This window comes from Heteronotia binoei, chromosome 21, assembly GCF_032191835.1.
Source record: "Heteronotia binoei isolate CCM8104 ecotype False Entrance Well chromosome 21, APGP_CSIRO_Hbin_v1, whole genome shotgun sequence".
In the NCBI taxonomy this organism is placed as follows: Eukaryota; Metazoa; Chordata; class Lepidosauria; order Squamata; family Gekkonidae; genus Heteronotia; species Heteronotia binoei.
This window is the reverse complement of record NC_083243.1, coordinates 188,669,531-188,684,477: the sequence shown is the minus strand read 5'-3', so window position 1 is coordinate 188,684,477 and position 14,947 is coordinate 188,669,531. Positions and strand designations below refer to the sequence as shown.

At 42.9% G+C, this 14,947-nt stretch overlaps 1 protein-coding gene across 3 annotated transcripts in view; it reads left to right on the top strand.

Moving 5' to 3' along the window:
• Nucleotides 1-14,947, top strand: part of IQCB1 (IQ motif containing B1) — a 36,246-nt gene that overhangs the window by 627 nt on the left and 20,672 nt on the right. Inside the window, exons 2-5 of one of the 3 annotated variants that reach the window (XM_060262464.1) lie at nucleotides 3,773-3,977; nucleotides 4,130-4,249; nucleotides 11,708-11,870; nucleotides 12,011-12,140. In XM_060262464.1, the coding sequence (XP_060118447.1) occupies nucleotides 4,150-4,249; nucleotides 11,708-11,870; nucleotides 12,011-12,140 (393 nt within the window). In that variant the 5' untranslated portion in view covers nucleotides 3,773-3,977; nucleotides 4,130-4,149. The remainder of the gene's footprint in view (nucleotides 1-3,772; nucleotides 3,978-4,129; nucleotides 4,250-11,707; nucleotides 11,871-12,010; nucleotides 12,141-14,947) is intronic. The other 2 variants (XM_060262463.1, XM_060262465.1) reach the window with 2 other exon arrangements.

Below are 14,947 nucleotides of genomic sequence, written 5' to 3'. Positions count from 1 at the left end.
TAAATCTCCATAGGGAATAAGAGTTCCCAGCAGACATTTCCCTTCCCTGATGACCCTGAAGCGGGGGGGGGGGGAGGGCCTCCAAACCAGGGGATCCCCTGCCCCCACCTGGGGATTGGCAACCCTACTTGTAAATCATCGGAGTATTTGAAAGACAGTTGTGTTCGTTGTTACCGAAAAATCTCCTCGCAACTTCAGCGCTTCACAAGTTTGTTATGGTGTGAAGTGTTTACCCTGATGCAGCAAACAGCCTCCCCCCCAGCATAAAATGGATTCAGTGAGAGATTATACCGTAATAAACCTCAGCCTTTATGGGAAATGGTGTAGGTGTGCCAGCTGAGCAGGTATGCTAACTTCTGTTTTACTGCCTCGCTGTCTCAAAGGAAATGTTGACTTTTTCACTTTCCTCTTTTATTTTGAAAACAGAGGTAGTGGTTGAGCTGATGCTAATAATTGGAAATGTAGGTTGTACCATATTTGACGTGTCTCAAAGGTGTGTGTGTCAGCTTCCATTCTGCTGCTTCAGTCTTCAAGAGAGAGTGCGTTGTGTTCTCTTTTGTGTTTTCTTTTTCTTTTTTTGAACATTAGTAGGGGTTCAGCTGGTAATTGAGACTAGAGGTGTAGTATTGTGCCCTCAGTATGTATAACAGATATCATTCATGATGTTCAGTGGAGATATAGTGCATATGCACATTGAGAAATTTCCAGACCTAATGACCTTAAACCCCAAAAACTTGCTTTGTCAAGCCAGTTATGACTTGAGCAAGGATTTTTCAGCCTCATCATCTGCTGTTTGTTCCTCCGCACTGCTCACACGGTAATAGAAATTTAGATTACAAATTCAGGGCAATATCTCATTTTTTTCTTGAATTACTCTTGTCAAGAAATGTCAATTCATAGAGTATATAAATAACCACAAACAGGAACTGATTTTCATATTAGCCAATAGTCCCTGATGACACCATTGTTTCACACAGCTTTTTGTTTTATTTAAGAACATAAGAACATAAGAGAAGCCATGTCGGATCAGGCCAACGGCCCATCCAGTCCAACACTCTGTGTCACACAGTGGCAAAAAATTTTATATATACACACACACTGTGGCTAATAGCCACTGATGGACCTCTGCTCCATGTTTTTATCTAAACCGCTCTTGAAGGTGGCTATGCTTGTGGCCGCCACCACCTCCTGTGGCAGTGAATTCCACATGTTAATCACCCTTTGGGTGAAGAAGGACTTCCTTTTATCCGTTTTAACCTGTCTGCTCAGCAATTTCATCGAATGCCCACGAGTTCTTGTATTGTGAGAAAGGGAGAAAAGTACTTCTTTCTCTACTTTCTCCATCCCATGCATTATCTTGTAAACCTCTATCATGTCACCCCGCAGTCGATGTTTCTCCAAGCTAAAGAGTCCCAAGCGTTTCAACCTTTCTTCATAGGAAAAGTGTTCCAGCCCTTTAATCATTCTTGTTGCCCTTTTCTGGACTTTCTCCAATGCTATAATATCCTTTTTGAGGTGCGGCGACCAGAACTGCACACAGTACTCCAAATGAGACCGCACCATCGATTTATACAGGGGCATTATGATACTGGCTGATTTGTTTTCTTCCCTTCCTAATAATTCCCAGCATGGCGTTGGCCTTTTTTATTATTTATATTTGCATATTAGGCCACACCCAGTGACACCAAGCCAGCCAGAACTGCATTCCTGTGCGTTCCTGCTTAAAAAAAGTCCCTGAGTATAAATGTAGTATAGAATACTGACAGAACCAAATGGAAAGTGTTTGGAAACTGCATTTGGTACAGAATGCTGCAATGAGGATGTTGGGTGGAGTGGGTCGTAGAGACCCTATCAATTCAACCTTGGTCATCTTTGCTGTCTCTCAGTTTGTTTCCAGGCACAATTCAACACGTTGGCCTTTAAAACCCTATACCGGGGTCCCCAAAGCGGTGCTCATGAGCACTGTGATGCACACCGACCTCTTTCCTGGCACCTGTCATGCATTCTTCGAATGTGAATGGCACTTTTGCCCAGCAAGGTTTCTGACTGGCCATCAACGCTCTGATTGGCCACGCAGATATTTGTTTATTGTTCAAATTTATATTCTGCCTTCCCCGCTAGCAGGCTCAGGCCAGATCGCAACTTAAAAGCTGCTTCAGCAACAGCTGCCATCACAGCACAAGGGTCTTCACTGCATTAACGTGTGTGTGTGCAAGAAAGTATTTTTAAAGGCATTCTGTTAAACAGGAATATTTCAAATACATAAATAAGAGACCTTCCTTCTAACTTCCTTGACTGCTAGTAGGGATTGACTCCTTCATCCATGCTCTTTGTCCCTACTGATACTGGGGAGACAGTGGATTCCCTCCCCTCACCCCCCCCCCCCGCCGGAGGGTTTTGTTGGGGCATGCCTCAGCATCTGTCTAGCTAGAGAAGCCCACGTTCTCTGTCTCACTTCCTGTTTCGATGCCCAACATGTGCAATCGAAGGATGCCTGTGTTCCAAATATATGGAGTGTTTATAATGGTTATATTGATTTGGAAATCAAGGTAGATTTCTTAGGACTTCCAGATCATCACAGTATCTTAGAATTACCATTCTTCTTTTATTTGAGCAGGTTGATGTCATGGATAAGCACTGTTGCACTGATCACTCTGGTTGTGCTCTCTCCAATCAGTGTAACCATCCGAGACATATTCTTTTGTCAAGGTTAAGCTTTCACTTCGTGCCGTTCTTAATCTCAAATAATGTTTTTAAAAGACTGACTTTTTGAGTACTGAGGTAGAGAATGATGAAAGTACTTATTATAATTTGAAAGTTTTGGGGGTTTGTATATGGATATCTGAAGATGCTGATGAGTTTAGCTTCTAATTTCAGTTTCCGTATTAGGTTGCTACTTCTGAGCTTGCTGAAGACGTCCAGCTGTCCTCAGTGAGGGCTTTCTCAGTCCTGGCCTTGACTTGGTAGAACTCTCTGCCAGCTAACATCAGAGCCTTGCGGGAATCTTCTGCAGTTCCACAGGACCTGCAAGGCAGAGATGTTCTGCCGAGCTTTGATCAATGGACAGCAATGGTAGCCGAGCTGGCACCTCATATCATTTTTTGGACCCTCTGAGCTCCCTCCCTCCTCAAAGTGATGGAACAGAAGGAATTAATAAGGCACCATTGGAGAGTTATAAGATGTTTTAGCTGGAAGGTTTTTATTGTTTTAAACGTATGCACTTTGGGGGAGGGACGATGGCTCAGTGGTAGAGCATCTGCTTGGTGAGCAGTAGGCCCCAGGTTCAATCCCCGGCATCTCCAAAAAAGGGTCCAGGCAAATAGGTGTGAAAAACCTCAGCTTGAGACCCTGGAGAGCTGCTGCCAGTCTGAGAAGACAATACTGACTTTGATGGACCAAAGGTCTGATTCAGTAGAAGGCAGCTTCATATATTCATATGTTCACTTTGTATTCTGGTGTGCATCTCCCAGAGCCTGGCATGAGCCAGGATGGGGCAATTAAGTGTAATATATAAACAAATATTGGATGTGTGGTGGGGGGAGTACACAGTGCCATAATAGAAGATACATAAGATTTAAGCCAGTCAACAGCATGTGGTCACAGGCTGTATCTGTCTCCCCCATCTCCTTCCAGCTGTCCATGCCCCTCCTCCCAAAGCTTGGAAGACCCTGAGGAACAGAACAGGATGCAATACAGGAGGCTGAAACTTAGTGGGGAAATCAGGAGAAATTACCCTTTCTCTTTTTGCTAACTCAAATTCTTTTGCTGACAGAGCTGGAGTTCATGCAAGAGTATGTGATCTAGGCCGATTCCCTGGTCATCCTGTGTCACAGACCTCAGGAGCAAATTTGTCGTGGTGGTACAGAGGGAAAGGGAGGACATCTGTGAACTTGTTCTGCTCATGGTTTGTTCGCTCCAAATCCTTCTGCTATGAAATTGTCTGTCTTTTGAAGACATCCCTCCTGGGAATACCTAGTGTGAGTTGTTTGGGGGTCTTTTTATACAGATTACCTTTATTGAGCCACTTTGTCTAGTTAGTTCATTTGCTATAAAATCATCTGTGCGCTATTTGAATTGACGCCAAAAGTCTTGCTTTAATCTGGCCTTTTCCTCTCTTTCCCTATTAAAGTGCAGTTCTTTTGACCTGAAATGAAGCCTGAACAGGTAGATCTCAGAATATTGTCTCTGGCTGCTCAGGTTACCGAAAGCCCCGATCTGGATGTGCCTGTGTTGCTGCTGAAGATAAAAGGTAAATAGGGCTGCTTCTACACTAGATTGCTTTGGTGTGACCTAGGCAGAGTTATAGCCTTCTAAACTCACTGAAGTCAGAGTGGTGTTAACTCAGTTTAAGATTGCACTGTTATTCCTTTTCTTTGGATAGCTGGAAACAGAATTGATATTGTGATTCCATGTGGCACTTAATCTTTGTATCTGTTTCTGAACAATGGATTCAGACTGGCAAGTGGAAGAAGAGGAAGAGGAAGAGGAGGGATGCAGAGGTGGGAGAGGAAGTGGCAGTGGTGTTGGCATCCCAAAGAGGAAGCAGAGACCAATGGGAGATGTCTTGGAGAAGAAAGGATAGACTTTCTGTTCCTAGCCTCCTTCCTTCAGCCATTACTAGTGAGTGGTTAAGGAGATTTCTGGGCTCGGAGCAGAAGGCATACATGGTTTATTGGGGAGTGAAAGCTTAGGGGGGAGACGCAGACATAGCAAGTATCCCAAGGATAGCTGGAAAGTGGTAGAGTGCCCTTCCCCTTTCTAGGAATCCCCAGGACACTAAGAGTGTGCCTGCTAAGACTGGTGAGTGTCAGGAGCTTCAGGGTGCCTAGCGATGACTGAGTATTTCTTATCCCTTTCCTGGAAAGGGCAGATGTGCTTTCTAGACTGTTAGATCCAGATCTATGAGACAGCAGGAATGCAAGGGGTAAAAAACCCCAAACAATTTTTGTCATCATCATACAAACAGCTGGTTCAACGAGGACTGCAGAAAGGCCAAAAATCAAGTTAAGCAGAGCTATAAACTTTTTTTGACGAAACACAACCGTCATAAGACATTCAGGGCTACGAGCCAGAAGGGAGTATAAAGCTATGTTAAAGATGATAAAGTGCCAGTCTGTGACATCAGTTTGGGACAGGGAAACCCAATATATCTCTTTGCCATTTAATCACCCCAGTATTAAAACCAAGAAACAAAACTGCAACTCCCATATCATCAACTACCTGGGAAAAGCACGCTAAGAAACGTTATAGAAAACACAGTCTTGAACCAGAGTTGGATTTCGAAATCAATCTTGAGCAGACTCCACAATGGGAACCTGTTACCTACCGCAACATAGTTGAACTGATTAAAGTTTTAAAACTGAGGAAGTCTCCTGCCCTTGATGCCTTCCTCACTCAGCTTTTGAGGATAGCCTCTAATTGGTGGGTCGAGTGCTTGTATACAGTGGTAAATCAGAAAGGAATTAGGCCAGATATATGGGAAACATATATATATATATATGTTTCCTTGAATCTTCGTTCGCGAAGTCAAGCTGAGAGAGAGATATACACACACACGTACACACGTACACTGAGCCTGCCTTTGGCGGGGGAGGGCGGAATACAAGAATAAATTATTATTATTATATATAAATATATAAAGGGCAACAAAACTGATTCAAGCAATTATTGAGCAGTAATCAATAATTACTGGCAGTAATCAGCAAGCTATATGCATCTCTCTGATAGAAAAAAAATTGTTGTACTGGTTGGATAAAGAGAAAGTAATGGGCTTCAGGCTTCAGAAAGAGTCAGGTAGATGAGAAAGGTTGCAATTCTAGCCTTTCCACATTTTGGCCTGATGAGATCTGTTTTGGGAGGGCTATGGGGGAGGTGTGATGGTTTGTGTGACAGAAATGTATCAAGGCAGTTGATGTAGAGCTTTTCAGCTCTATATTTAACCAACTTGACCTTCAAGAGCTCCATTCTGTCAATAATCTATTGTTGTTCCTGGTCAGACAGATCAGCATCTTGGATGTTTTCTTCCACATCACGTTCTTCCATCGGGAATTCTGGGAGGGCATGCACTAATTTATTGTTAATGGAAACACTCCCTTTGTCAGGCTCCTTGTGGTTTTCACTTCTTACAGTAACCCTCAAGTTGTTAATTGGACCCTTATAGTTCTTACGTCGGTAATGGGGCTTGGGATCACTTTTCTCCTGGAATAGGGGTGCCGGAATTATGTTCCTGTAGACCCGAGTTTGAAAAATTCCTCTTGTCTTTAGAAAACTTTCGTTCCTTAGCAAGATTGGTGGAATTTCTGGGGTGTTAAAGGTCAATAGGACTCTCTGAGTTTGATTCACACTGTTTCACGCTGGCCTTATTGGTAAACTAATATGTGTTAGATGCCCCAGTTCTCTATGTGCAGCATTTATTGATTTAAGGACTTCTTTCAATTCTGTATTTCATGCATGACTATGGAACAAATTAAATGCTTTGTGCCTACCCAGAAAGCCGCTAAAATTAATTATGAATCTCTTTTCTGAAAATTCATTGTGTGTGAAACTATTTGGCATCTATATAAAATCTAATACCTGCGCAAAGATGCATGTATTAGGGCTGTGTTCTTGCATCTCATCTATTTAATCTGTATTTAAATGACTTTGTCTGAAGTTTACAAGGCATCTCCACCTGTGTTGGGGAAATCATTCAGTACTCACCTTGTTATACACTAACAAACTTGTCTTGCTTTCTAGAACTCAAACTGGCCTAAAGCACACTCTAAAGGCATTTGTCACTTATAGTAGCAAACTTTTGAAGATAAAAGAGGACAAATCCAGATCGTGATGTTTACAGAGTCAACCAAAACCATTAAATAAAAGATGGGAAATTAGTGTGTATAAATTACAAGTGGTTAATGAATTTTTATACCTGGGAATTGTGGTCCAGTCCAACTTATCTTGGTCCAAAAATACTCAGGGTGTTTTCGCACTTACCTTTTACTGGCGCGAGTACCCTCCTGACGCCGGCGAATCTGCATGGATTTCGCACCAGAAGCGCCGGCGCACCCAAAAGCGCCGGCAACTTCCGTCGCTAAGCCAGCGCAAACGGAAATCGCAAAGATGCAGGAAAACGTTTGCGCTGGCTTAGCGACGGAAGTTGCCGGCGCTTCTGGTGCGAAATCCATGCAGATTCGCCGGCGTCAGGAGGGTACTCGCGCCAGTAAAAGGTAAGTGCGAAAACACCCTCTGTATTTTAAGCAGGAAATTGATTTAGCTCTGCTGGCTCTAAGAAGTTTTTCTTCATTTACGGAGCACAGTATGTACCAGCACTTCTGAACGCATATAAGGCACATGTGTGGTCATGCATACTATATGGTTCTCAGAACTGGTTCTTAGGCCCAGTAGAACTACTTGATAAACTTTAGTCAACCGTTTTTTGCAAAATACTTGCCTTACCGCCATGTATAGCCTTCTCAGTTGTATGATGAACTGGACCTTCCAAATATTTCAACATTGATCTGGAAAGCTATAATTAGCTTTAAATACAGACTGTTGAATTCTGAAGACCTCCCAGTTTTCACCGTATAAGCAGCCTGTGAGTGATGCTGGTCAAAACAGAACATAACTGAGTATATGAAAATTAACCAGTTGGGCTTACAGGCAAACTAACCGGAAAAAGATGGGTATTACTTTTAGAGAAACTGCTTAAAAGGATTGGGGCTCTCTCCATAAAGGCACTAGACTGTTCTTCATTTGGGAATTAAGTGTCCAACTCAATCTGATCCACCTCACTATCTCAATATGCTGGTAGTCCCAAAACTGAGGTGGGCATATATGATCAGAGATTGCAGTGCACTGCAACAGCCCAGATGAAGGGCCGTTTCCTTAAAATACCTTTAGATCATTGTTTTTGTGACTGCTCTATGGCAGTGGTTGATTAATTGTTCCATACCTTTTTCTACTGCCCAAAGTATACAACAGCTAGAGAGAGATTTGTTAGCCATTTCAAGACTGAGATTACTTCTGAGTAGCCTTTGTAAAAGCTGTATTGTAGATAGGGCAGTTTTTTATTTTACTGTGGTTTTTAATTCTTAAGTTTTGGGTTTCTAGTGAGTGGCCCATGGGCTGTTAAACTTGAACGAATTTGAACTCACAGATGTGCTTGGGTACCCTAGAGAATGTCTGAAAACTGGCGAAACAGCTACCTCTCCAACCATTCCTCGGGCTGAGAAAGCACGCCTGCTGGGACTTCCCAAATGGCGTGCTCTAAAAACTCCAAGGAAGCCTGGAGAGAAGGATGCAAGTTTTAGCTGCCAGATGATGACAACAAAGTTGGGACTTCTGCAGCTAACCTTTGGCACCAAAAAAACATCCAGAACATTTGTGCTATGCAATGCTGTATTCCCCAGCAAAATTCAGTAGAATTTGTCCTACACACAGTATCCTACTGTTACTTTAATCAGGAGTCACATTCAGCAAGGTTATATTCTTATAATTTTATTTCTTTTACATGTTAATTAGTCACTTCCATCCTGTTCTCTCCGAGCCTTTGGCACTCATGCGTTTCATCTGGTTAACCATCAATTCTTCTTCCTGGGGTGGGCAGATGCTTAAAGCGGTTTTTCATTTTGCAACAGCTCATGTATTTTAAACTTTTACATCGCAATCATGTGTTCAAAATATTATAATCTGTATTTTCTTAAAATGTCTAATCACTCCTGCGAGAAAAGCAGTATTTATCTCAGTTACTCAGGATTAATCATTGATTCGTAATTGCTGTCTGTAAGTGAAGTACCTATTTAAGCTGGAAGTAGGAGCAGAGGAGCAAAATTTTAAGACAGCAGTAGCACTGAGAAAAACTAGCTGTGGTTGATCTGCTTGTTTTTAAGCACTACAACTCAGACCTAAAAAAGAAACAACAATTTAGAAAACAGTATGGTGCAAGTAGTTGCCAATCAATAACAACTGGATTCTCTTGTAAAACAGATTGTATGATTTCCTTAAGGTTCCTGATTGTCTGGAGGAAAAAATGCCTTTCTCCTTCATCGTCACAGTTGAATGGGATGTTATTTGCCAAGTGATATTGTTTATCTCTGTCATGAAGAGCTTCAGCTTCCCATTGCCACACATTAAGCTCTGCTATAAAGGGCATTTTTCTATAGGTTTGGTAGTCCTAGATTCTGGGCTGAATGGCTCTTGGGAAAGCAGCATGGGTTTGGGACTGTTTAACTTGCTGGACCAAAGAATAAATAAAAACAAACAACTGCATGTTGAACTATATTGGAAATCAAACTGGAAGAAATGGGAAGCTATTGATAGTGCTAGGTTTCAGCTGGAATGAGACTCCTGTGCCTTTAATAGCTCTATGATAAGTGTTGTTCCTGTCTGTTAAGATCTTTGATACAATCTGAAGGTTAGCCAAGTAACCATGGCAGCATTATGATTGGACAAGCACAGGAATTACCACAGTCCTTCTGGTGATGGACTTTTGGGGGGGGGGGGATTTTTGTATTTTTATGTCTCTGTGTTTGCACCTGGAAGTCATGATGACCTCTGGTGACTGACCCCTACTGGGGACATGGATGATGTTCAGAGACATGGCTGAATAAATCCTGCCCCTGCCTCCAGCTTTGGTACTCCAAGGAGGTTTCCTATCTGAGTACTTGCTAAAGTCAACCCTGCTCAACTTCCAATATCACTTGGCCAAGCTTTTAGAAAAAAAAATATGCCCAATTAGAAAATAAGGATAATTTTTGTTGTGGTGGCATTCGTTTGGCACTGGACTTGGGTCTGGACTAGTAACTCCCTTCAGTTAAAAGACAAATAGAAATGTATTTACAACAGAGAAACATACATAAAAACATACAAGTAAGGGAAAGGAGTGTACTAAGTAGAGCAAAGAACACACATAAAACAACAAACCTCAGCTCACCTACTGCTGCTCCTAATAAGAACATAAGAGAAGCCCTGTTGGATCAGGCCAATGGCCCATCCAGTCCAACACTCTGTGTCACATAAGAACATAAGAGAAGCCATGTTGGATCAGGCCAATGGCCCATCCAGTCCAACACTCTGTGTCACATAAGAACATAAGAGAAGCCCTGTTGGATCAGGCCAATGGCCCATCCAGTCCAACACTCCGTGTCACATAAGAACATAAGAGAAGCCCTGTTTGATCAGGCCAATGGCCCATCCAGTCCAACACTCTGTGTCACATAAGAACATAAGAGAAGCCATGTTGGATCAGGCCAATGGCCCATCCAGTCCAACACTCTGTGTCACATAAGAACATAAGAGAAGCCCTGTTGGATCAGGCCAATGGCCCATCCAGTCCAACACTCCGTGTCACATAAGAACATAAGAGAAGCCCTGTTTGATCAGGCCAATGGCCCATCCAGTCCAACACTCTGTGTCACATAAGAACATAAGAGAAGCCATGTTGGATCAGGCCAATGGCCCATCCAGTCCAACACTCTGTGTCACATAAGAACATAAGAGAAGCCATGTTGGATCAGGCCAATGGCCCATCCAGTCCAACACTCTGTGTCATGCAGTGGCCAAAATTTATATATATATATATATATATATATATACACACACACACACACACACGGTATATATATACACGGTATATACACACACACACTGTGGCTAATAGCCACTGATGGACCTCTGCTCCATATTTTTATCTAACCCCCTCTTGACTTGTAGCTCTATGGTCACAGCAGGAAACCAGATAAGCATCATCTTCAGCAGCAAATTAGAGCATCAAAGTGGAAGTCTTAGAAAGTAGCCATCTTCTGCATCTCTTTGCACCTTCAGCCCTCAAGCCATCTTCTGAGTTCTTTTTCATGGGGGGTAGTTGAGCCTTGCATATGAGCTTCTTTCCTAACAGCCCCATCAGCCTACCAATTAAACACTACATTAGTGAAACTGCAAGAAAGCTCCTTAGATCACTAGCTGTCAAGTAACTACTCGAGCTGTCACTCAGTCTAGATGGCTAGCTGTCAAACAATGAACAGGACAGTTCCTAGCTTTTATCTGTTGCGTTACAAATAACCCCTTACAACCGCTAATAACTAATCATCTCGGATACTTTAAGTAATGATCCTAAAGGTACTTAAACATGGAGTATTAACTTTTACAGAAAATAGGTATGAGATTTAAAAGCAGACAATTAAATACAAATCTCTGTCATAGAGGGCCAGTTTCTCGACACAGGGCTGGTGATGGTCAGTTTAGCTATTCTACATGTGCAAAGCAAGGATGTCTCGCACTTTGATTCCCACCCACCTTTTCTTGTTACAGGCACTTTTCGTCTTTGTCCAGAGGTTTTCCTGAGCTACTTTACCTTCAACTTCCTTGCCGTTTCACTGTTATCTAGCATTCCAATGTGAAATCCCATTAACTGCTTTGTGCATTGTATTTAAACTCTCCAATGAACTCTCTAAGCATTTGGGTATGAATTATTCCACTTAGCTGTTCTAAATCTGTCCATTACCTAGCAGATTGTTGCTGCTAGATAAAAGTTAAGATATAGAAATGATCGTCATAGTAAGATGAACAGAGAAGGGAGTAGCTAGGGTTGCATATTCTCATTTATTGTGATCACTTGTTCATATTATAAGTTAAGAATGAAAAGTCGTTGGATGCAACATTGTAACTTGGAAAAGTCTCATTTGTTGGGTAACACATGCATCAAGTATTTATGTACTTTGTTTCCTAGAAATTTTAACTAGTGCACCTCCTGGAAGTAAAGAATCACAGAAAATTAAAGAAGACTTATATTATTATGACCTGATTCAATACTGCGTATTGGTCCTTAAGCAAGACTACACTAGAGTGCTTGGAGGCTGGGTTACTGCTGCCCAAATAGCAGAGATACTAAGGTAAAGTCTGCCACAGTTGCAATTCTTTAGTTCTGCTTTTACTGTCTAACGTAATTGATCGCTGTATATTAACTTAAGGTTGTAGTGTGCTGTGTGCAGATGCAGGAGGAAAAAAATGTTTCCTTGTGGTATTTTCTCAGCCTGTGTTGCGTGGACCTTGAGGTGAAAGAGGAACCTGAAGAGTTTTGCAATAAGCTACTTCCTTCTGCTGTGGATAACCTCCTCTTCTTGGAGAGGCGACTGCAAGTACGCTGTAGTCGAGCAGTCAAGGTATTGTCTTGGATAGTTTAATGATTCGTGGTGGGAGCTGTGTTATATCCCTGTAAGAATTAATGTGTTTCTGATGCTTTATGTGTTTTTACGTTTAGCTGTTGATGTAATACAGACAGGATGGTAATTTTTGTCGAAATCCTGTCATAATGATCCTACACCTAGCATACTGCAGGCCAAGGGCATACCGTCCATATGATCAGGGCTAGAGATGGGCATGAATTGGGAAAATTGTGGTTTGTGTTGGTTCATGGCTCATTTGATTGCACGAACCAAACTACAAACTCACACAAACCGCCATTTTCCCAAACCAGTTTGTGGTTTGTTTGGTTCAGTAGGTGATAGAACAGTCCCCTCATGAATTTGAGATGCCAGACTCACTGGGAGACTTCAGCAGGCTCTCCTCCACCCACCCTCCAAGTTTGGCAAAGGTTGGGTTTGGAATATCTGAGTTACAGCCCCCCGAAACAAGTGCCCCCAAGAAATCTCAGCTTCAGCTCTCACAACAACTAACTCCTTCTCTCTTCACGCTGCAAAGTGAAAGCAGCTGAGTCAGGATGTCTGCTCCCATAGAGCAGAATAGGAGCTCTGTGATTGGCTTCCGGAGCTGCCAAACAAGCTGGGTGTTTCTAGGGATCTCCACAAGTCCACGCCCAGTGTTGCCTAGTAATTGATTGAATTGGCCCCAGGCTTTTTGGAGAATGAACTGCAAAAATGAACCACCGAATCCTTCATGGAAAAAAGGCAGTTCATTTTTGGGTTTGGAAATGATGCCACCAAACTAGTTTGAAGTGAACTGCAAACTGGCTTGGTTTGTGTTCAAACCATGGTTCGTTTTTCGTTTTGTGTCCATCCCTAATCAGGACTCAAAGCAGTTCTGTCACAATAGCGCACTTTGTCCCTTTATGTCACTGCTTTGTAATACAATTGAAGACTGAGACTTGATTTACAAATACTTGTTTGTTTGTTTTATTATTTATATATATGGGGTGTGTTTATTTATTTATTTATTTGCTAAACTTTAGGATCTCAGTTCTCAGGATTTTTAGAACAGAAATAAAAGCCCCCAGAACTGTGCCAGCTGTTAGACTTTCTACCAGCCTTAAGTCTGCAGTCCTTAACACTGTCATGGCTTTATTTGGGGCTTTCTGGAAAGATTTATGGGCTTGGTGTAGTGGTGAAGTGTGCGGACTCTTATCTGGGAGAACCGGGTTTGATTCCCCACTCCTCCACTTGCACCTGCTGGCATGGCCTTGGGTCAGCCAGAGCTCTGGCAGAGGTTGTCCTTGAAAGGGCAGCTGCTGTGAGAGCCCTCTCCAGCCCCACCCACCTCACAGGGTGTCTGTTGTGGGGGAGGAAGGGAAAGGAGATTGTGAGCCGCTCTGAGACTCTTCGGAGTGGAGGGCGGGATATAAATCCAATATCTTCATCTACCTCACAGGGTGTCTATTGTGAGGGGGGAAGGTAAAGGAGATTGTGAGCCGCTCTGAGACTCTTTGGAGTGGAGGGCAGGATATAAATCCAATATCTTCATCTACCTCACAGGGTGTCTGTTGTGGGGGAGGAAGGGAAAGGAGATTGTGAGCCGCTCTGAGCCTCTTTGGAGTGGAGGGCAGGATAGAAATCCAATATCTTCATCTACCTCACAGGGTGTCTGTTGTGAGGGGGGAAGGTAAAGGAGATTGTGAGCCGCTCTGAGACTCTTCGGAGTGGAGGGCGGGATATAAATCCAATATCTTCATCTACCTCACAGGGTGCCTGTTGTGAGGGGGGAGGAAGGGAAAGGAGATTGTGAGCCGCTCTGAGCCTCTTTGGAGTGGAGGGCAGGATAGAAATCCAATATCTTCATCTACCTCACAGGGTGTCTGTTGTGGGGGAGGAAGGGAAAGGAGATTGTGAGCCGCTCTGAGACTCTTCGGAGTGGAGGGCGGGATATAAATCCAATATCTTCATCTACCTCACAGGGTGTCTGTTGTGTGGGGGAGGAAGGGAAAGGAGATTGTGAGCCGCTCTGAGACTCTTCGGAGTGGAGGGCGGGATATAAATCCAATATCTTCATCTACCTCACAGGGTGTCTGTTGTGGGGGAGGAAGGGAAAGGAGATTGTGAGCCGCTCTGAGACTCTTCGGAGTGGAGGGCGGGATAGAAATCCAATATCATCAATATCATCATTAATTCAGCAGCTTGAAAGTATGGGTGGCTCATGGAGCCTACTGGCCTTCTAGCATCTAGGAAGAAAAATTGAACTGGGGCTTGAAATGTGTATTGGTGTACCAGTGTTAGTTGGGTCTCATTCTCAACAAAATCCAGAATCTCTGACTGATGAGAAATCTGGGACAGAACAGTATAACAGGAAGAAAGTGTTCTGGGAAATGTTTCGATGTGTGAATGTCAGTTCTGTGCAGAAGTCCACCTAACCTATGATGTCACTTATAGCTGATATTGCTTCATACTGTATGTCTTGGTATGTGGGGTCTCATCACCTTGTGTCTTTAAACCCCCTCGTGACATGCTGTGATGAGCTGCAGAGTTAGTTGGCATCCTGCCCCCCAGCCTGAGAAGACAATACTGACTTTGATGGACCAAAGGTCTGATTCAGTATAAGGCAGCTTCATATGTTCATATATATATATTGTGGTTGTGGATGCTGGGGTGGGCAGTTGAATGATTTGTGAATTTCCCATTGACTTCAATAGGAAGGTGTTAGTTAACATACAGCAGCTATTTCGCATAAGTAATGTTATACCGTTTAATGAATGGTGCTGAGTCGTAATGAGAGCCGGTTTGGTGCAGTGGTGAAGTGTGCG